The sequence below is a fragment of the Columba livia genome, chromosome 15 (genome assembly GCF_036013475.1).
Source record: "Columba livia isolate bColLiv1 breed racing homer chromosome 15, bColLiv1.pat.W.v2, whole genome shotgun sequence".
In the NCBI taxonomy this organism is placed as follows: domain Eukaryota; kingdom Metazoa; phylum Chordata; class Aves; order Columbiformes; family Columbidae; genus Columba; species Columba livia.
This window is the reverse complement of record NC_088616.1, coordinates 1728640-1751002: the sequence shown is the minus strand read 5'-3', so window position 1 is coordinate 1751002 and position 22363 is coordinate 1728640. Positions and strand designations below refer to the sequence as shown.

Sequence of the window (22363 nt, the reverse complement as noted above, 5' to 3'; positions counted from 1 at the left end):
CTCACTACAGGAAAGGCCTTGAGGTGCTGGAGCGAGTGGAGAGAAGGGAACGGAGCTGGTGAGGGGCTGGAGCACAAGTGTGATGGGAGCGGCTGAGGGACCTGGGGGTTCAGCTGGAGAACAGGAGCTGAGGGGAGACCTTCTGATCTCTGAACTGCCTGAAAGGAGCTTGGAGCCAGGGGGGTCGGGCTCTGCTCCCCAGGAACAAGCGCCAGGAGCAGAGGAAACGGCCTCAAGTTGCGCCAGGGGAGGTTGAGGGTGGATCTGGGGAACAATTTCTTCCCCAAAGGGCTGTGGGGCATTGGAACAGGCTGCCCAGGGCAGTGCTGGAGTCACCATCCCTGGAGGGGTGGACAGACGGACATGAGGTTCTCAGGACATGGGGCAGGGACAGGGTGGGTTGTGGTTGGGGGACCTGGGGGAGGGGGCTGAACATGGCTGTACAAACCCTGGGGTCAGGGCCAGGACCCGTCCCGGAGCACGTGGGTGGGTCCGGTGTCCAGCCAGGGTCACCCAGCACAACCCCCGGTCCCTGTCCCCTCCAGCTCTTCCCGCTCCGTCCTGTGCCGGCTCCTCACCAGGATTTTCCTTCGTCCCCTCCCGGCCCAGCTCCCCCTGTTGTTAAGGGAGTGGAGCATCTCCCGTGTGAGGAAAGGCTGAGGGAGCTGGGGCTCTGGAGCTGGACAAGAGGAGACTGAGGGGGGACTCATTCATGGGGATCAAGATGGAAAGGGGGAGTGTCAGGAGGATGGAGCCAGGCTCTTCTGGTGACAACCAGTGACAGGACAAGGGGCAATGGGTGCAAACTGGAACACAGGAGGTTCCATTGAAAGATGAGAAGAAACTTGTTCGGGGTGAGGGTGGCAGAGCCTGGCCCAGGCTGCCCAGGGAGGTTGTGGAGTCTCCTTCTCTGCAGACATTCCAACCCGCCTGGACACCTTCCTGTGTAACCTCATCTGGGTGTTCCTGCTCCATGGGGGGATTGCACTGGATGAGCTTTCCAGGGCCCTTCAACCCCTGACACTCTGGGGTTCTCCTCGTCCCTCTGTCCCTCTCCCGCCACCCCTCACCCTGCCCGGCCGCTCCCTCCCGCTCTGTCCCGCTCGGCTCCTGCTCGTCCCGGCTCCCCGGGGCTCTGGGAGGGGGCAGCCCCGGGCAGGGCCATGAGGGGCCGGGCCGGTGTCCCCGCAGGGTCAGACAGCAGAGGGGCGCCCCGGGCCGTGCTGGCAGCTCCAGTCCCGGGCACGGGGCTGCCGGCGCCATTTTCTGCCGAACACGCAGTTTGTGCTGCAGCCGCTCCCGGGTGAGGTGGGGCCGGGCCCAGCCGTGGGGGTCACAGGCACCGGCACCCGATCCCAGAGCTCCGGAGCCGCCCCAGCCCACCCCCTGCAGCTGTCCCGGCCCAGCACGTCCCTGCCCGGTCCCACAGCCACAGCGCGGCCTGTCCCGGCAGCAGAGCCGGGCTGGGGCTGCTCCAGCCGCCGTTCCCGCAGGTGCCAGACACCCGTGTGTTCTCTCAGGTGCAGGACGGGCAAGCGACTGGAGCTACAGAAAACGAAGGGAGGAAAGGAAAGGAAAGGACAGGACAGACCAGCAGGTGGAGCAGCGCCCGAACAGTAACATCTGCCTGGCAGTGCAGAGAGTCAGAGCTCCAGTGAGTCCCGGGCCCCTGGGGCCGTGTCGCCCCTCTTGTGCCTCTCACTACTCACCCGCCCCTTCCCCCCCGGCCTTTCCCTCTGTGTATTTTTCGTTCCCTGTACCTCTCTTCCTCTCCATCATTGTGCTCTGCTGGCTGTCCCTCCTTTCTCTTTTCTCCAAGTCCCTGTCTCTGTCATCCGACCTTTTGTCGTTGTCCCGATTTCCTGCTCCCTGTGCCTCTTTTTTTCTCTCTCTCTCTGTCCTTTAGCCCATCGCAGTTTTTTTCCTTCTCTGTCTCTTTGTCCTGATCTACAGCCCTCTCTGTTTATCACAGTCTGTCTGGCCTGTTCCTTGTTCTTTGTCACTCTCTGCCTGGTACGTCTCCCTCCCTGTGCTTTACTTCCCTTCCTTCTTTCCTTCTTTCCTTCTTTCCTTCTTTCCTTCCTTCCTTCCGTCCTTCCTTCCGTCCTTCCTTTCGTCCTTCCGTCCTTCCTTCCTTCCTTCCTTCCGTCCTTCCTTCTGTCCTTCCTTCTCTCCTCTTCACTCTCACTGTGTTTTTACGTTCTGCATCCCACCATCCCTGTTCTTCTTCCTGTTCATCTCCTCTCTCCCTGTTCCCCAAAGCTGCTCCCTGACTGGTTTGCCCACCTCTTCCTCCTGACACCTCTCTCTCTGTCTCCATCCCTCTGTTCTGCTCACCTTCCCTGGTTTTCTTTCTCATTGTTGTTATTCTTGTCTGTCACTCTGTCCTGTTCCCTGCCCCGTCATTTCTTGCTATATCCTTCTATCCTGCACCCTGCCCCTATCCCCACCTCTCTTCTTTTTACTCCTCCTCTGCCTCGCTGCCCACCCCAGGCTTTTTTCCCATCTTGTTCCTGGTCTCAACCGTTGTTTTTCTTTCTCTCTCCTGCTCCCTCTCACTCTTTCTGCATCTCTTCCTCTTTCCCTGCTGCTTCTTTCTCCATGTCCAGATCCTTGCTTGCCTCTTGCTTTCTGTCCTTTTATTCTTTTCTGTCTTTCTGTCCTCTTCTAGGTCTTATCCTTTCTCACTGTATCCCCCTGCCCAGCTGCTGCCCCTTCTTTCCTCTCTCTCTCGCTCTGTTTTTCCTTTCTCCATCTGTCCCACTGCTCACCACAGTTGTGTTTTATCCTTCAGTTCTGTCCTGCCCACTGTTCTTTGCTCTTTCTCTGTCACTCTGTCCTGCTCCCTGTGTCTTTTTCTGAACTCCTCCGTCTCAGTCCTGCAGCCCGTGACTGTTCTTCTCTTCTTCCATCCCTTGGTCCTGCTTCCTGCCCGTCTTTGTTTCTTCTTCCATTTGTTCTGCTGCCCATCTCTTTTCCCTTCTTGCTCCAGCTCTGCTGCTCCCTGCCCCTCTCATTCCCTCTCTGTTTCTCTGTCCTTCTCCCTGTCTCTCCCCCATCCTTCCTACTCTTCTCTCCTGCTCCCACTTCAGTGTTTCCTCTCTCTCTGTCACTCTGTCCTGCTCCCTGTCACTGTCATTTCTCTCATCTTTGTTCTGCAGCCCAGTGCTGGGTTTTTGCTCGTCTCTGTCCTGCTGCCCAGCCCGGGCTTTTCTGCCTCCGTGTCCTGCTCCCTGTCTCTTGTTGTTTCCTCTTTCCCTTTGTCCTGCCTACCTGACCCTTTTTCTCGTTCTGTGTCACCTTCTCCCTTTGTGTTTCTCTGACAATGTGTGTCCTGCTCCTTTTCCTTGTCTTTCTCTCTCCCGTGTCCTTCTTCCTCTATTTTACTTTTCTATCCATCCCTCTGTTCCTACTGCTTATTCGCCTCCTCTGCTGTACTTTGGACTGTGGCTATAGTCGAGTTATGGAATTAATATGTACAATCCATATTCCACCACAGGTTTATAAGCAAGGCTACGAAATTAAAATCTTTGCTTCCAAATCACTATTAACAAGAGAAACAAACTGACACAAATAGCAAAATAACTATCCCCTAGATACAGAGGACCGAAAACCCAAAAGGCATTTGAAGATCTAAACCAAGAAGTCGTGGAAGCTCCCTTGTTAGCCCTGATAGACTGTAACAAACCCTTTCTATTATGTTCCCATGAACAGGAAGGAATAGCCAGTTAGCCCAGAAATGTCTGCAAGCCGTGGCATATTACTCAGCAGCACTAGACCTCATAACTCAAGGCCTGATCTCATGCACTAGGGCAGTGGCAGCAGCAACTGGGATGATTGAGAAAGCAAGAAATATTGTCCTGGGCAGCTCCTAATGCCAGCGGTTCATTCCTCAGTTTTCATTGCTCCTCTCCAGAGTTCAAGCAACTGTGAATGTGCTACAGTTGGGCAGCACATAGGTTTATGGCAATAAACGCAAATGGTCATTGGCTTCTTGGACTGAACTTTCTATACATGCAACAAGATGCACTCAGACCCCCCGAGACGTCCCCTCCCTTTGGTGGCCCAGTGGCACGGGCAGCAGAGCCCTGCGAGGGCGAGAATCACGGACTCCGCACAATCCAATGTGAACTCAAGCGAAGCCGTTCATTGCTTGTTACAGTTCTCCTTAAGTATCTTTTTGACCTGTCCACGCACTTACAGACTGCATGTAACTGGACAAGAGCTGCTGATCACGCGCCGCAAACCCACGAGTGACTGGATGTTACAAATCCGCACGAGCTGTAGTGCTAAGCAAAAAGTATCTACAAAATTGGTGACTTGCTGACTCTTCTTCACTTGCTCAAGGCTGCACGAGCTCACGTAAGACGTGGAGGCAGTTTTGCCCTCTTCTGGGTCACATAGGCCTCACAGGCCTGTTCAGTTCAGTTCCATATAACATCCGTTCTATTCAAGAAATGCCTCAGATCTCCCACAGAGCCCCACACGGCAAAGCCCGCCACATCTGCCCCAGGCTGTCCTGCCCTGGCTGGTGCTGACAGGAGGGGAGACCGGGTGGTGACAGGCCTGGGGGGTGACAGGAGTACATGGAGCAGTGAGAGGCCTGGGGGGTGACAGGAGGGACATGGAGCAGTGAGGCATTTGACACAGTCTCCCACAGCGTCCTCACAGCTAAACTGGGGGAGTGCGGTCTGGATGACCGGGTAGTGAGGTGACTGTGAACTGGCTGAAGGGAAGAAGCCAGAGAGTCGTGGTCAATGGGGCAGAGTCCAGTTGAGGCCTGTACCTAGTGCAGTGCCTCAGGGGGCAGTGCTGGGGCCGGTATTATTCAATATATTCATCAACGATTTGGACGAGGGAATAGAGTGACTGTCAGCAAGTTTGCTGGTGACACCAAGCTGGGAGGAGTGGCTGACACTGGAAGCTGTGCTGCCATCAGAGACCTGGACAGGCTGGAGAGCTGGGCAGGGAAACATTGAATGAAATAGAACAAGGGCAAGTGTAGAGTCTTGAATCTGGGCAGGAACAACCCCAGGTTCCAGTATAAGTTGGGAAACGACCTGTTGGAGAGCAGTGTAGGGGAAAGGGACCTGGGGGTCCTGGGGACAGCAGGGTGACCATGAGCCAGCACTGGGCCCTTGTGGCCAGGAAGGCCAATGGTACCTGGGGTGGGTTAGAAGGGGGTGGTCAGTAGGTCAGAGAGGTTCTCCTGCCCCTCTGCTCTGCCTGGGGAGACCACACCTGGAATATTGTGCCCAGTTGTGGCCCCTCAGTTCCAGCAGGACAGGGAACTGCTGGAGAGAGTCCAGCGCAGCCACCAAGATGCTGAAGGGAGTGGAGCATCTCCCGTGTGAGGAAAGGCTGAGGGAGCTGGGGCTCTTTAGCTTGGAGAAGAGGAGTGACCTTGTTGATGTTGACAAATATATGAAGGGTGAGTGTCAGGAGGATGGAGCCAGACTCTTCGCGGTGACAACCAATGATAGGACAAGGGGCAATGAGTTCAAACTGGAACTCAGGAGGTCCCTTCCAATCCCTAATATTCTGTGATTCTGTGAGAGGCCTGGGGGGTGACAGGACATGGCCCTTTTGTCACAGCACACCGGGCTGTGGAAGGCGCGGGGGCTGCGTGGTGCCACTGTGACTGCAGGTGAGGCGCTGCTGGTGACCCCTACAGTTGGTGTCCCGGGAAACCCCCAAACAGAACCCTGAGACAGGGGCGCCTGAGCCGGGCCTGGGAGCGCTGTGGGACAGAGAGGGAGCAGAGACGGAGCCGAGGCCGCGGGAGCCTTTCCCTCCTGTGCGCCTGCCCGGGCTGTGAGCTCGGGCTCAGCCCGCAGCGCTCGCCCCAAAGCCCTCGGTGGACCTTCCTGCTGTCGCCGTGGGGGCAAACCCAGCGTGGGGGCCAGGGCGCCGTTTGCCACAGCAGACGCTGTTGTGGAGCAGCAGCACCCGGCCATGGGCACGTCACGTGTCTACTACAAGTTCTTCGCCGCTCTGGACTACGAAGCAGTCACCTTCAACGGCCTCCATATCTCCCTGCACGAGCTCAAGTGCAAGATCAGGGCTCGCAAGAAGTTGAAGGCGACCAAGTGTGACCTGCTGGTCACCAACGCACAGACCAAAGAAGGTACTCGGGGGCGGTGGGCACGGGGTGGGAAGCAGTAATGTGATGTGGCCAGGGCTGGTCGCTGTGGCTTGTGCTGGGGCCTTGCAGAGCTGTTCTTTTGTAGTTGCTCTTCTGGCAACTGCCTTCTGACCTGTGTTTGGACACACAACTTGGCATGGAAGAATGCGCGGTTGTTGTGCGATGCGTAGTGCTTGCAAAAGTTTTGGTTTCCAGGGATTCTTCCAGGTAAAATGATAATGAAATGCGAGAGGATGTCATATAATAACAAATTTGCCAGATTTCTTTGAAATCTGGTGGAGAAAGCTGAAAGTGACAGAAATAGATGGCTTGGGTTTGGTGACTTATTTTGCCTTTGACTTGTTTTAATCCACCGCATTGGAAAACTGGTTTTCTGGCTGTTGCTGAAACCGCTCACCAGCAACATCTGGATCAAGAGTTTATCTGTGAGTTTTAATCTAGGCAGAGCCTTTAAAGCCATCTTGCACATGAGTGTTCTCTGTATCTAAATTATACTTTGGAATTTCTTGTTAATATAACTTCTTTTCTACACCAATGATATTGTCATTCAGATGCACTTGAGCATCCTTTCATCATTCATTTCTACCGTTTTTTTCCTGGCACTACGTGTTAACCATGTCAGGACAGTACTGAAGCTTTATGGCAGAACATTTATGGTGAATACGTGCAAGAAATGTTCTTAGAGAAGTCATAAAAGCTTTTAAATCTTAGAAACGGTGCTTGATTCTCAGAGATGATAATGGTTTCATGTTACTTAGTATGGTAGTTCAGTCTGGTCACCTGCCATCTTGATACGTTTGAATGTGATTAGAGACTTGGAGGCTTTGGGATGGGACTTCTCAGCAATAAAACAAACTGTAAAGTGTTTTTTGATTCCATAAACATTACCATGGATCAAAACTTCAACAGAATAGAATGTTCACTGCAGAACCTGTCGCTTCAGCCTTAGAAGGGTTCGTTGCTGTTTCTCTACAGACACGTAAAATATTTTCAGGAGCGTGTCTGTGAAGAGACTTCACAGCACAATGTTGGGGTGTTAGGGATGCCCTTGGGTTGCGTTACACACGTAGGCAGAGATACATTACAGAAATAGAAGTAAAATGATCGTTTCATTGTTGAAATAATGTCTTCTGGCAGGTGTGTTTTGGTCTAAGTGAACTTGCTGCCTATAGGAATAATATACTGAACAATGGAGCATACCTTGTGGAATATTTCTATTTTGTTTGTGATCGCTGATCCAAACCACCCTGACAGAGTGCGACTGGATCCACAGTATCTTTGGTTCGCAGATCGTTGTTCTGATGAGGTCTGCAAAGTTACGGGCTTTCACCAGTTGAAACTGTGGGCAGATTACAGGGAACGGCTGCTGATAGAGCTTTGAAATACGTAATCATATTCCGCTTGTGCAAGTACAGTATAAAAACCATTCTTATGGGGAGATGTTTGCACTTAGGCTTAGTTCAAGTGTCCCAAGTAGGTGGTTTTTGTTGTTGTTGTTGTTTTGTTTGGGCCTTGTGTAAAGGTCAGAAGAGTTTCCTCCTTGTCAAAAGACTAATGAGGTGGAAGCAAAGGTAACGCATTGGTTGCTTCAGGCACAAAGTTTTCAAAGGGCTTTTCAAGGCTGTCTGCATAAGGAATTTCATCCAAGTCCCTCTGCTCTGCAAAAAGTGAATCAAAAGAATTCACATCCCTTTGGTTAATTCGAATTAGCTGAAGAGGAAAGATGCCACTTTAGTTTGAGCCAATTCTGCCCTGCTTGTGCAAGGAAGCTCAAAAAAACCCCAGATTTCTGTTCTCACCCTTTAGCCGCATGCCGGGTTTGTTGCCGGGCAGACTCCAGAGTCTGGTTGATGCAGGTTGATGAGACTTTGCTGTGGTTTGTTTTTCTCCAAAGATGTATTGGGTTTGTAGCCTAACAGAGCAAAAGGAATTTAAGCTACATCAGGAAAGAACCCCATGCATTAGCAGACTGTCCTTTAGTGACGTTTGAGACCATTTTGCTGCTGATATTCAAACAATTTTAAAAACTGAAAAAGATTTTGCTGCTTGTGTTTGATTATCAAATCTGAAGATTACTTGAAAGGTACCGTTAGTGTGTTGAGATAATAAAAGTGTGATATTACATCTAAAATTTTTGCTTTTGCATCCATAAAGGGATTCTTTGAAGTGCTATGTAATAGTTCTATTTAATATCTGTTATAACATATTAATATATATTCTTACTAACCACCTGGTGTCTTTTTCTATATTAATGTTGTTTTCAGAATACACAGAAGATAATGCCCTGATTCCAAAGAACTCATCAGTGATTGTTAGAAGAGTCCCTGGTGGAGGAGTTAAAGCCACCAGCAAAACAAATGATGTGTGAGTATCCATGAAGCATTGATTCCTTGTTAGGGGTTCACTGTGTTCACTTTTTGTGTTGATATCAGTTTACAGAGGCATTCAGATTGCATCTTGCTTGCTAAAGCTGCTGTTAATTGTTGTTGTAATGGGTAGATTTGAGGGAGGGATATAGCAGGTGTTCTTATGCCCCACATCTGTTTGCTTTGCATACCAGCAATAGAGGGAAAACCAGGGGTTGCCAGCTGGCAAACCACCCAAACAAGAAGTTTCATTCATAAATGATTCCTGTTAGTTTCCCAAAGACAGTGTCTGTGTCAGGCAAGAGAAAAAGGACGATATCTTGAAGTATATTGCTTTTTGTGCAAGTACGATGAATGAATAATGAATCGTGTCCAGTTTTGAAACTCAGTAAGCACTTTAGCATGTTAACAAAGGTTATCAGTTATGTTTCCAAGTCTATTCTTACCTTGAGCTGATATCTGTGCTCCAGGTTTTCATTCTGTATGACAGAGAGTATTAATCAAAATTAGAGCTATTCAAATGCAATCCTGACTACAGGGTTATTGCTGCCATTTCTGTATTCATACCAGTTCTATATCAGCTACATTAGCATTGTTTGCATAGTCGGGTTTTCCAGCTTTCCACATAAGACAGACACTGTAAAACCACAATTAGTAGATGTTACTGGCTTGTGGTTTGCCGTGTCTTTCTTATGTTGGTTCTCAATAAATAAAGTAGACTGGTGAGTTACAGGGTGTCTTGAACAAACAGTGCAGCAGCATCCTGGTACCCACGAAGCCTTTGCTGTGCACGTAATCTTTGAGCTTATGAGTTGCAGTGTTTGTGGGCACTACCTAGTAATTCTGGACACCATAGCGTTGTGCTTATACACATGGCCTTGTTTTGGGGGTTAACTGAAATACGTGTGCTTCGTGCTGTCTTGTCATGCATCCTCCGTTTGTGCTTGCTGATAATCTGGAGTATCTGTTTGTGCTGGGTCATGCTCAGGAGGTCTGTGGCTGTGAGTGTAAGCCTGGGGCTGTTGTAGCAGCGGCAGGAAGCCTGAGCCTTTCTGTTTGTACATGAGCTCCCCAGCAGACCTGAATGGCCTCTGCTCGTGGGATGCTTGGGTGAATGATTTGTTGACTCTGTCGATGGCTGCGTGTCTGGTTCATGATGAGTAGCACGCGGATACAGCTCAATGAGTCTGTGGAATCTCAGCAGGTTTCCCAATGTAATCGATATTTCCTAAAAGAGTGTAGTAATTTTAATGGGATCTTAAATAAAATTCTGGCAATTAAGACCTTTTTGTTTTTTTGTCACAGGGTTCCTGAGTCACAGAAAATCCTCCAAAGTGCTTCCAGGTGAAATTTCTAGTGCTATTTTTGGTCAACACAGTCTATGTAACATATTTAGTATTTGGGCACTTTCATGGGTAATACAGTAGATATCTGAACACGGTGCTTGGGCTTCCACAAGCAAACACTGTTCTGAAGACGGTGCTGCTGATATTTTGTTATTTCTTTGCGATATGACTGATTCCTTTCACTAAAGTAAACTGGCACTATGAGATTTCTATCACTGCTCTTTCTTAGAAACTGAAGTACTGTATCTGGTACCTGTTTGTTATACTTGGGATATACAGATTGGCAACAGTTCCTTTCATATTTTGATGGTTGATTATGTAAAAATACAACACTGTAGTACAGACTTCATATTTCTGATACTTCTATAGCAGAGACAAAATATCTGAGGACTTCCTCTTGCACTGCTGTGTTCTGTATCTGTCAGTCTTAGAGTAAGTTGTGACAAAGCAGATATGGGGTTTTGGTTTGGTTTGGTGTTTTTAGTGGCACTGCATGGACTGAGGGAGAACAGTTTATGTGTGCGAACAAATTTCTACATTCCCTAGACTATCAGAACCTGATGTTCTGATGTTGAGGTTTTATAATCTCTTTCCACTGGCTCATGTTGGGTACAAGAGCTTTATCTTAAGTTCTGATCTCCTTTATTTCTTCTTCTAGAAGCCGAACGGAGGCAGCGAGTGGAACATCAAAAGCAGTATGTAAAACCACAATTTTTCTACACGCTGCACTGAATTCTAAACAATGTAGCCTTGTTTCAATTTTCCAAACATCGACTTAATATATTTTACAGTAAAACATAGTACATGTTGTGAACACGATGTATTTGATTCAACACAGCAAACAGCACAGTGTGTTTAGCCTGGAGAAAAGGAGGCTGAGTGACACCTGATCATTCGCTACAACTGCCTGAAAGGAGGTTGTAGCGTGAAAGGTGTTGGTCTCTTCTCCCAAGTCACAAGTGATAGGACGAGATGAAATGGCTTCACGTTGTGCCAGGGGAGGTTTAGACCGGGTATGAGGAGAAACTTCTCCTCTGAGAGGCTTGTGGGGCATTGGAACAGGGAAGTGGTGGAATTGCCGTCCCTGGAAGCGTTCAAAAGATGTACAGGTGATGTTCTTAGGGACGTGGTTTAGAGGTGGACTTGACAGCGTGAGGTTGGACTCGGTGATCTTAAAGGTCTCTTCCAGCCAAAATGATTCTGTGACCCTGGTTCTGTGAATACGCCAGCATGTTTGTAACACACGAAATAGAACATGAATTCTCTATTTCCTGTGAGTAGAAAGGAGTGCTATCACCTTTAAGAAATCCGACTTCTGCCTGCAGGCCATAGAACTGCTTTCCAAACAGGCGGGTTTTGAATGTCTCCAGAGTTTTAATCCTTTTTAGCTGAAAATCAACAGCTTCCTTACCCCTGTGACTCTGAAGCAGTTGTGAGCGTTTGACAAGGGCCACTCTCTGACATATCCTGGAGCACTAAGTTCATCTCGAGCGAGTCTGGTTCTTGTCATTTCTTCTCTCTATCCACACGGGCACTCTCAGGCTGGGGTTTGGACTTTGTTTTGAGCAAATACAAATTTCACTGGATTGGAAATGCCTCTTGCAGTGACACTCAGGGGCTATAGTGCAGACTGTCAGACTACAGTAGAGGTGAACTGTTGCTGTGTGCTGATTGTAAAACAAATGTGTTTAATTTTTTGTGAACAGATTGATGACTCTTCTGCACGTATGGCCCAGCTTATTAAGGTATATGTACATTCTTCTCAAATGCTTTTAAGAAAAAGGTATTTGCTTAGTATTTTTCTATCTTATACTTTGATCTATAGCTGGATAACTGTTGTAATTTGAACAAAACTTTAATAATTTCAAGTATTTATTTTACCTTCAGAATGTGTGCACATTTCGAGGCTGGACAGGGTGCTGGGCCATCCTGTCTAGTCGGTGCTTTTGCCAAGGAAGGTCGGACCAGCTGGTGCCCGCGGTCCCTTCAAACCCGGTATTCTCTGACTCTCTGGGAGTTGTGCTGCGCTTGACAGGATGGGCTGATCGGTGCTGTCCGGCTGTGTGGGCTTAAATGTGTTTCTGGTGTGTGTGTCAATAAGGACTTGTTTAACAGGCTGCCAATCTGGCTGAAGCCGACGCTTCCGAAGAAGAGAAAATAAAAGCCATGATGATACAGTCCTGCCAGGCATACAATCCAGTCAAGTAAGTGTCGGTAATGTGTTCTCTGACGATTAGGGAAAAATTGTAGAGATGGTTGTTTTAACATGAGAGACACATGCATCCCTTTTTCTTTTTTCCCCAAAACCTTTTAGTTTCGTGAACAAACACTCGGGCCCGCCTCCACCATCATACACTTGCTTTCGTTGTGGACAGCCTGGCCACTATATAAGGAACTGCCCAACTAACACGGTAAGATTGTGTGGGACTTGTGGTGCTACTTAGCTTGTAATTTTTTCAGCTTGGCAGGTAGGTAACAAATGCATGAGTACTCATAGTAAAAAATGTTTCTCTTGGGGTAAAATACGGAGGTTATATGACATTGTTGCAAAGCCCTTCAAAATTCTAGGAAAACCTGGAATTATAAATGTAAAATTTTCTAGGTCATGGACATTAAATGCGTCCATAGATCTTTCTCTGTGAACACTGATGCTTATTTTTATACATTTCAATATTATTGGACATTTTTGTGGTTTTAAGTCTTTTTAATGGCAGTTCACAGTTTTTAGTATATAGTGTACAAACAAGATGTTTCTGTTGAACCTGTCTGTCCAATATGGGCACGGTTTAATGACACAGGTCTCTGGTTCGGTGTTCGTGTCATTTAATGTTTAGCCACTGAGTGTATGTGCATGAGGTACCAATTCAACCTTCCTGTACAGACGGTCAATACGAGTTTCTGCAGTGACTGGTTCGAGCACTGAATTAAGCTCTCGTTCTGAATTGCGCTTTGGTGGAGATGCAGGTTTGTGTCTTTTCTGAGTGGCTGGTGAGCTTAAGGGATATTTCACCCTTAAAGACCCTGAAGTGAAGCCAAAGAATGTCGACTGAGTTCAAGCACGGCTCGAGCCTTTGGAACCTCCTGCCTGTATGCATTTAGGAAAATAAGTGGTTTAGTCAACCCTTATTCTTGATAGTAGAAGAGGATGAGAGACTTTTGCTGCTTCAAGTAATCACTGAAATGTCATTTTGAGTGTGGGACTTCAGACAAGACATGGCTGCGTTTCTTTTCTTAACAGGACAAAAATTTTCAGCCTGTTCCCAGAATTAAAAAGAGCACAGGAATTCCAAGGAGTTTCCTGATGGAAGTGAAAGATCCCAATACCAAGGGTGCTATGCTGACAAACACGGGAAAATATGTAATACCAATTATCAGTGCGTAAGTATGGAATTAATCAGACTGACCCAAAAGGGAACAAGAGAAATCACGCCTGAGAGCTAATCCAAGCACGTTGCCCAGCACGTGCAGTTATGGGGGAGGAAGCATTATCTTTCTCTCTTCACTTCAAAATCTGTGATGTTTTCTAATATTAAAGGAAGGTGGTCCTTCAGTTCATGCCCCCGGAAGATGGTTACACTTGTGGTACGCTAAGAACCTGCGTTTCTGCAAAATAGTTCAGGAGTGTTTACAGTTGCAGTTGTTCTCGTTGAAAGCCGCTTTTGCTTCTGTTTTATATCTTGAAGACTTCTCAAAAAATTTCACAGAGAGCTGTTGGGCTGAGGTTTCCTCCCCCTCTCAGTGGTTTCCAATCTCATCTTTAACTTTGTTCCTTTTCCTTCCCCACTCCCCTCCAGGGAAGCTTATGCGAGAGGAAAGAAGGAAAAGCCTCCCTTCCTACCAGCGGAGCCGCCCTCCTCCTCCTCCTGCTCAGATGAGGCTCTTGTTCCAGCTGAGTTGTTATGTCTCATTTGTAAAGATGTCATGACTGATGCAGCTGTTATTCCCTGCTGTGGAAACAGTTTTTGTGACGAATGTAAGTGTTACTCCCATGTTTGTTAATTCAAATCCTCACATCTGATCTTCTGAAAGCATGAAGAGGAGATAATGACTTTGTACCTGTTCTATTTAATACTTAAGGATACCTGGAACAGGAAAGGACTCTTCTGGTATAAAAAGGAAAAGAAGAGGCAGAAGGCTTATTTTCCTTTTTGCACATCTATTGAAACCGTCTTTCCATGTGGAAGGACGGGTGTGAGCAGAGCACAGAACTGTGCAGGTCATTACAGTGTTGGATATTGAATGCGTTTAGTTTGTCCACAGCCCTTTCTCTGATACAAAATCACGCAGCCAGCTCTGGTGACTTACTGTGCTCTGCAACAAACAGTCGGCATTTAATCCACATTCCTCACCACGGGAGAGTTGGTTAAACCCTCCAGAACTTGAAGCTGCTCGTGTTTTCTTGAGATGTGTTATCTTCGTTAACCTTGGGGTTGGTAACTTCTCACTGTACTGGATGGTGGGAAAAAGACTAATTAAAACACCAGGACACAGCCTACTCTAAATCTTCAACTCTTGCAACAGTGAAATATCAGAACTGTATTTGCTGCATACTGTACATTTTTTCCACTTTTCAATATTTATCACACTGTCAGTTCAAGACCACATTCAGCCATTAATCATATACATCTTATTATTCACAGGTATTAGAACAGCATTACTGGAATCTGAGGAACACACATGTCCAGTGTGTCATCAAACAGACGTTTCTCCTGATAGTTTGGTTGCCAACAAGATCCTGCGCCAGGTAACATGACGACTTTTACGTGAATGGTGTGTAAGAAAAGTCTTTTTGGAAAAGAAAATATTAATTTACATCTCCTTAAGCAAAGCCACGTTGAGAAAGGCTAAATTTGTATCTCAAACCCATTATCTGTTGTTAAGAAGCTTACAACTTTTTAGCTACACTCTGTCAAATTCAGGTCACACTTCTGTTCAATACGATCGCCTCACTTTGAGAGTCGGTATCAACACTGAAGTTCTTTACAGACACTCCGAGTCACTGGCCATTAATGTCAGTGTTTGATGTGATGTGTTCATGTATCCATATGTTGATTCATTTTAGGATTGACAGCATTTAGAGGAATACACGGGTAATTTTACTCTCTGGAGGCTTTTGCTCATATATCTCCTGAATTTTCATAGTACATTTTCTAAATATTTTTGTGCCCCCAGGCTGTGAACAACTTCAGAAATGGGACTGGCTACAGTAAACAGATTCAGCAGCAGCAGCAGCTGCCACCAGCACCAGTGGGACAACCAGTGACACGCAACCCGCAACCTCTACTCCGGCCGACAATTTCCAAACAGAAGGATCCACTAATTCCTCCATCAGCTTCTGTGTCTTCTCGTTCTGCTGCTTTGTCATCGTTTGGCCCTACTCAGGCATCTGGGGCAGCTCAGCTGCCAGGAATCCTGCCTTCTGTCACTGTCCCTGGTGTCCCACCAGCAGTGTCCCTGCTCTTCCCTGGACCTTTTCGGTGAGTACATCTGTAGCTTAACCAAAGTTTTTACATGCAGGTGTAATTTTACGGTGAATGTAAAAGACACCAAAACACTGAAGTTAAATTCTGCTGCTTCCTGAGCTTCTCCACTAGTGATTTCTGTACCAATAGTGGCAGTTCCAGATAGCTGTGGAAGCTCTGGTGTTTCATTTACTTTGAATGAGGACCCTTTGATCAGTTGGAAGCTGCCTCATGCAAGAGTTTCCTCAGAAGTACTTCTTGTCATTCAGTCCGGGTTTACCCCGAAGGAGGAACATTTTTCCTCAGGAGCCCTTTGATTTTGGGTGCTTAGCAGTTCCTAGAATAACTGCTTAGTTATGTCAAACCTGCTTGAGCGCATTAATTTCTCTTTAGTGAGTCATACTCAGTTATGGACCATTTTGGATAATAAACACTGAAACACTATAAACTTGAAGTATTGACAAACATGACAGTCTAAGTTTGCAATCCAGTGAAGTCACATGAAAACACATGAAAAATCTGCACTGTTGTTCAGGGCTTATATCCCTTCACCTTTACACCTGGAATGCAGACAGGCGCTCTGCCCAGAAGCCGGTCAGGCTCAGCTGTACCACTGAATACGCAAGATCACAACCCAAAAGAACCTCGAGGGCAGGCTCTGAATCAGCACATCAGCATTTTGTAATAGAATTTGAGTTCTTGCATGTTCCAAAGCTGAGATTCAGCAGGTGGGTTATACCTACTCTGGGCCTTTCATGTGCAGCAAGCTTAATAAAACGTTTTTGCCGTGAGCTTTCTCTTTAAGTCCCAGTAATCCAGACAGACACCTGCTCAGCGCTTCATTTGGGATCAACCCAATTCACATTTGTAAATGCGGTGCCGATTCTTTTTCCTTTTCCAGTAGCCAGCATTTCTTACCTTGGACTTTATATTTCAAGCAGCACTTCAGAACACTGTTTGAATGATGTAAATTTGGGTTTTTTGCAGCGAGGGTGATGTGGTTACAGCTCCTGCTGCTCTGGTGAGCGCCGCTGGACTTTCTCAACCCTCCTCTCTGACCAGCAGCGGTTTGTCGGGAGAGCAGGTAAATTTTATTTCAAAATATGCAGTGATTCTTGTATTTTAGCAGAGCTTGTTTTCCAACGGTCTGTGTTTATTCAAAGGGCTGTCAGGTTCCTGTGCTAAGACACCCAGCTCTGACAAGTCTCCTGGGCCCGCACGGACAATCAATACCCACCAATGGTAACTAACTACAACTTTAGAATTTACGTTTTAACATTATCTTCAGAGAAACTGAATGGGGTTTTTCTGTCTCCTCTCTCCACTGAAAAAGGTCAGGCAGTGAGAGCCAGTACAGTCTGCTCAGCCAGCGGGAGACCAGGCTGGGAACTGTAAGTATTCTACAGAAATTCAATATATTACTATTGTAACCTGTTAAAAGAGGCCACAACACGTAACGTAGGCAAAAGCTGGTTTATAATGAAATAAGAATGCTCGAATAGTTGTGGAGAATGCAAGTGGTAATAAATTTTTAAATGGCTTCATTTCAATTGTCTTGAACAAAGGAGACCTGTGCCTGCAGTGATTGTTTGCTCTTTTTGCCTCTTACTGCAACAAAAATGATTTGCATTGCATGTAGTTGCTGAGTAGTTAGAAATGTGCACATTCATGTACCAGCAGAGGCCAGCACACACCACCTTGAATCAACCCCCGGTGATGGTGGTTCCTGTGACAGGAGTTCAAATAGATTTTCCCTTCCTGTATGTTTTTGACGAACGAAGCAGCAGCTGTTGTGTCCTTTAAGCAGAAACTGTTGTCAGGTTCTTAAATTTGCAGTAGCATTAAGTCAACAGCTGTTCTGAATCAACTTCATGTGTGTGTGTGTTGTGTTTTATTGAAGGTCCAGGTCTCCCCATGATGCTCCATCTCACTCCAGAAGTTCATATACCTGCTCCAAGTCAAGACCAGGCTCTTCCCACTCTCGCACCAACTCTGGATCATTTAGTCATTCCCAGTCTGGTTCCCGCTCCCGATCACCACCGTGTCAAAGAAGAGGCAGAGCGAACAGTCGTGACCGTCGTTCTAGTCCAAGGTCACGTCGTCATTACCGGTCAAGGTCTCGCTCATGCAGAAGATGCCGTTCACGGTCAAGGTCTCCGGTGTTTAGAGGCCAGTCTCACACTAAAAGGACTGTGCCTCAAGGGGAAGGAGAAAGGGAATATTTTAACAGGCACGCAGAAGGTCCAGCATCTTCTATGAAAGGTTACTATGGCAGACCTGTTGACTTCAGAGATCCATTTGAAAAGGAAAGATGCAGAGAATGGGAAAGGAACTATAGAGAATGGTATGGCAAGGTTTACAAGGGCTGTGCTGTTGCTGCTCAACCTCCACCTGCAGTGAACAGAGAGAACTTTTCTCCTGAGAGGTTTGGTCCACCTGGGAGCAGACAAGAGAACTCAGCGTGTGCTTGGGGAAACAGGGAGGATTATCCTGGTGGGCAGAGCCACAGAAGTCATAATATAACTGGACATGACGGTGAAGAACCTTCTGGAAGAGAGGGGCCTGGCATCAGTGATCCTAGAAAATCAAAAGAGAAGGAGGTGAAATATCCATGGGGAGATGACAAAGGAAATGAAGAGAAAAGACACCAGAAGAGAAGAAAGTGCAATGAGAATGAAGGATTTTGCAGTGCTGAGTTGCTGGAAGGTGCAAGAACAGCAAGAGAGCCAGTTCCAGCAGGAGACGATAAAACAGACTCTCTGTTCGTGCTCCCGAGCAGAGGTGATGCCACCCCTGTCAGAGATGAGCCTATGGAAGCAGACTGGATTGCTTTCAAACCAGGGTCTGGAGAGGAGAGAACAGAGAAGGACGAGCCAAAAGAAAAGAATGACCAGACAAAGTCGAAAGTAGAAGTGGCTGCTCCTCCTAAGAAAGACGACACAATAATAGCAGCTCAAACTTCCCAGGAGACGGTGGACACCGATTGTGAAAATTCTCCTCAAATGGAACCTCCTGTGAAAAAAGTGAAGAAGGAGTTGTCAAAGATGAACGATGCTGTAATATCTTCCTCCCAAAAGGTTGAGAAGGCTCCTGGTGCTCCATGGAAATATCACCCCAAAGTGACAAAAGGTCACCCAGGAACCAGAACAGCCAAGGATGAAAAGGTGAAGAAAGACCATCCAAAAGAAACCAAATCAGAGAAGCCCTCCAGAGAGGACAAGTCAGAAAAACCTGCGGAAAAAAGCAAAACTTCTGATGCAAAACCTGAAAAAGGCAAAGGAAACGCAGATGAAAAGGTGGATGAGGAGCGTGAAGCCACTTGCACAGACGCCTCAAAACCAGAAACTGCTGAATGGAAACCGTCGGCAAAGGGGAAGAGTGAGCCCGATGCTGGAAAAGGGGAGCGAACTCCAGAAACAGCTAAATGTGCGTTTCTCAACCGCCCCGCAAAAGAGATTGAACTTCAGCAAGAAACTGGCGAAAATCTTGTGAGAGGAGAAAATGTGCCTCCTGCAGAAGATCCTGCGGGGAAACCCAAGGCAAGCAGTGGTAAAGTTAAACAGGATAAAGCTGAGGGGAAAGCACGAATAAGAGTAACAGCAGCTGATGGATCTAGTTCAGTTCTTGTGGGTTACACCAAGTACCTCATCATTTCTTTCCCTGTTCTTTCTTTCTTTCCTTCTCCCCTCCATCTCCAAAAATGTAAAATGCTTTATGGTGACGAATGAAGGGAACAGCTAAATCTAATGCAAAATAACGGAATAACCTGCGATCTTTCCTGCTAAATTGTTCCTGAGTCACAAACACATTTTGTTAAAGAAAGCAAGTAGTGTGTACTGCACAGAAAGCTGACAGGGTTCATTCATTGATGTCGTGTTTGACCCTTACTTCCGGGACTCTTTCTTCTCCCCTCTTCTTACTCACTGCTTGTTGACTCTTAGAGGGGTCCCCTCAATGTCTTCCTTCAAATCCAGCTTACAGCTAAAGGCAAGGACTGATATTACATTTCAGCGCGTAAAGAAGCAGGACAAAGCAAACTCCTAACATTTAAGACATTGCTGGAGACTTAAGATAGTGTCTTGGTATTCTACAAAGTTTTTTAAATGTATGTTTTCCTAAAGAAGAACACGGGGGCATGAGGATAAAACTTTTGTTGTGTATGCCTCTTCATAATTGTTTGCTGTTGAAATAAGAATGTATATCTGATTTATCTACCATTGCTAGACATGGTAGGACATGAAGGAATTACCAGATGAGATGAGTCTAAAATCTGATTATCTTGTGTCTTTGTTAATTAAATGTAGACTAGAACAATAAAATCATAGAATCATAGAGCAGTTTGTGTTGAAGGACCTTCCCAGCTCCCCAGTGCCCCCCTGCCATGACAGGGACATCTTCACCAGCTCAGGTTGCTCAGAGCCCCGTCCAGCCTGGCCTGGGATGTCTCCAGGGATGGTTCATCCACCACCTCTCTGGCCAACCTGGGCCAGGCTCTCACCACCCTCAGGGCCAACAATTCCTTCCTCATGTCCAGCCTGAATCTCCCTCCTTTAGTTTAAACCATCACCCCTTGTCCTGTCACAACAGGCCCTGCTCAAAACTCTGTCCCCATCTTTCTTATCGGCCCCTTTTAAGTTCAGAATGGCCACACTAAGGTCTCCCCGGAGCTTCTCTTCTGCAGCTGAACACCCCAACTCTCTCAGCCTGTCCCCAGCAGAGCTGTTCCAGCCTCGGGTCATTCCTGGGGCTCCTCTGGCCCCTCTCCAGCAGGTCCATGTGTGTCCTGTGCTGAGGACCCAGAGCTGGACCAGCACTGCAGGGGGTCTCACCAGAGCGGGGCACAGGGGCAGGATCCCTCCCTGGACCGGCTGCCCACGCTCTTTTTGATGCAGCTCAAGGTGTGTTTGGCCGTCTGGGCTGCAGGTGCTCCTGGCCAACTCATGTCCAGTCCTTCATCCACCAGCACCCCAAGTCCATCCCTGGGGCTGCTCTCCATCCATCTCTCCATCCCCAGCCCGTATTGATACCAGGGGTTGCCCTGACCCAGGTGCAGGACCTTGCGCTTGCCCTTGTTGAACCTCATGGGGATACTAAATTAATTGATTAGGAAGATAGTAAATTAATTGATTGCTCATAATCTTAGCTAGTGGGCTCGTCCTTTCTCGTCTGTTCCCTTAATTGATCATCTGAAAATAAAAGGTTCAGAATTGAAGCAAAAGCCGTTTATAAACTATTACAAAAGATGGTGGTGTGTGTATCCCACCTGTTATTAATGTACATTTATTTCCTCTTAGCAGCAGTTCTACTGAGGGAAGGCCCAGGACAAAGACAGAAGAAAAGCCAGATACAAACCAAACTGTCATTAAGACCATGGAGGAGTATAGTAATGATCTAAGAGCTCCTGCAGAAGATGTCATCCTTACGATCCAAGTCTCTGGATTTGTGAGCATGTAACATGAGAGGCTTTTCTTACCATGTTATTTTTAACCACCATTAATTAGTCTGTGTGTAGTAAAAATGTTGAGTTACTTTTAATTGACTGGCAGAAGCAGCTTGTATCAGTTATAAAACATCGGCAGAATGACTTGCAGAATACATTGCAGCTCTGTTATGTCACTTTTTGCTTGCAATAAAAGGTTTTCAATAAATGGTGCGATGTGATGAGGTTCCAGTGGTAGCTGAACATCAGCACAGAAAAGACGAGTCACAGAAAACAGCCGCCAGTAACAGCTTGCCGGCAGCTCACTGAAATGAGACATAACATACCAACAAGTTTAAGATTGAAAAAACTGGTAGGAGTTTAAATCTTTTGAGCTGATGCCGCGTGGGGAGGTCCTGCCAAGAGGTGCTTTCATTTCATGTGCCAGGGACTTGTTTTTATCTTGTTAAAGGCAGCATATGGACCCAAACATACAGCCACTATTAACTGCTGGTATTATTTTAAAATAACATCATATGTGGACCTGTCACATTTCAACATTGTTCCAGTGTGTTTAGAAAGCTGTTGTCATTTGCCAGCCAACATTCACACCTCTCTTTACGATGCCCTGTCATGTGTATTTCCTCTCATGACTGTGCTGAACACCACAGTGTTTGTGGGTTTTAAACAGAACCTTCATTAGTTCCATTTTCTTACGGTGGTGCCACGATAAAGAACCAACCCTCCCTTTACAAGTGGGGTTCAGCAGGTGAGTTTAGCAGCAGAAGAAAGCCCACTACAAAGGCAGGCTTCTGCTTTAAACTGCCTTGAACAATGACTGAAAATCTAGAAAAGGTAAGTTTAATTAGCTTACCAGTACCTGGAGGGACACTGTTCCTCAAATGATGACATTGTAAATACCAAGTCTCTCTTGGTCCAAAGCAGTGAGTCCTTGGCTGTTCAGGCCGTTTGAGTCGGGGTATCAGGCACAGGGCCGGGAGCAGGGCTGTGTCTGTGAGAGAAGCTGTCAGACCTGCACTCGGGGAGGGACCCCTTTGTCCCAGCATCAGCCTGGTTTCCCAGCTGGGGCTGTCAACAAGGCTTTCCTGCACCAGGGTGGGGACGTGCTGGGCAGACGTCAGGTGCGGAGGGTTGTCCTTGAGCTTGCTTGGGATGCCACCGCCTGAATACAGCAGAGCCCGTTAAGGCCAACATGGAGTCTGACTTGCGAGGTTTCTCGCAGCACGGCAGGTGACACGAAGGACAGAGCACAAAGCCAGTCTTATCCCAGCTCTGCTCTGCAGCTGCGACTGAAGGGTGCGAGAAGCAGGCAGGAGAGGTTTTGTCCATTGCTCTAGGCTGCCTGGCTGGGCACCACGAGCTCCGCGTCCCAGCTCTCCTCCTCCTGTGCGGAGCAGCCTGTGTCACCCAGTCTGGCTGAGCTGGGAGCCTGTGCTCCCATGGGCAGTGCTGGGGGGGCCTGCGGCTCTTTCCCCGCTGCCCGCTGGTGCACATGGGGTCAGCAGCCAAACCTGAAACTCTCCCTCCACAGAAAGTGGTGGAGAACAGGCCAGGAGCGGCTCTGTGAGGATGACCGTTGTCAGCCTGACGGAGCATGACAGAGC

At 47.4% G+C, this 22363-nt stretch overlaps 1 protein-coding gene across 3 annotated transcripts; it reads left to right on the top strand.

Moving 5' to 3' along the window:
• Positions 1-5199: 5199 nt before the first annotated feature.
• On the top strand, positions 5200-20966 carry LOC102087169 (E3 ubiquitin-protein ligase RBBP6-like). 3 transcript variants are annotated; one of them, XM_065030643.1, is made up of 16 exons: positions 5200-6127; positions 8410-8509; positions 9817-9855; positions 10516-10552; positions 11564-11602; positions 11973-12061; positions 12172-12268; positions 13096-13235; positions 13652-13830; positions 14498-14601; positions 15030-15334; positions 16307-16403; positions 16483-16561; positions 16653-16710; positions 17220-18959; positions 20617-20966. In XM_065030643.1, the coding sequence occupies exons 1-16, from the start codon at positions 5956-5958 to the stop codon at positions 20771-20773; spliced, it is 3432 nt and encodes a 1143-aa protein (XP_064886715.1). In that variant the 5' UTR covers positions 5200-5955; the 3' UTR covers positions 20774-20966. The 3 variants fall into 3 exon arrangements, with proteins under 3 accessions (XP_064886715.1, XP_064886714.1, XP_064886716.1); XM_065030642.1 differs by having other exon boundaries at positions 20614-20966; XM_065030644.1 differs by lacking the exon at positions 9817-9855 and having other exon boundaries at positions 20614-20966.
• Positions 20967-22363: the final 1397 nt, after the last annotated feature.

What these genes read in the sequence shown, in the direction of transcription:
- LOC102087169 (XM_065030642.1), top strand. Translation starts at nt 5,956, where the DNA reads ATGGGCACGTCACGTGTCTACTACAAGTTCTTCGCCGCTCTGGACTAC. An exon ending in GGAACTGCCCAACTAACACG is followed by an intron (nt 12,269 to 13,095) that starts GTAAGATTGTGT and finishes TTTTCTTAACAG; the next exon opens with GACAAAAATTTTCAGCCTGT. An exon ending in ACAATCAATACCCACCAATG is followed by an intron (nt 16,562 to 16,652) that starts GTAACTAACTAC and finishes CCACTGAAAAAG; the next exon opens with GTCAGGCAGTGAGAGCCAGT.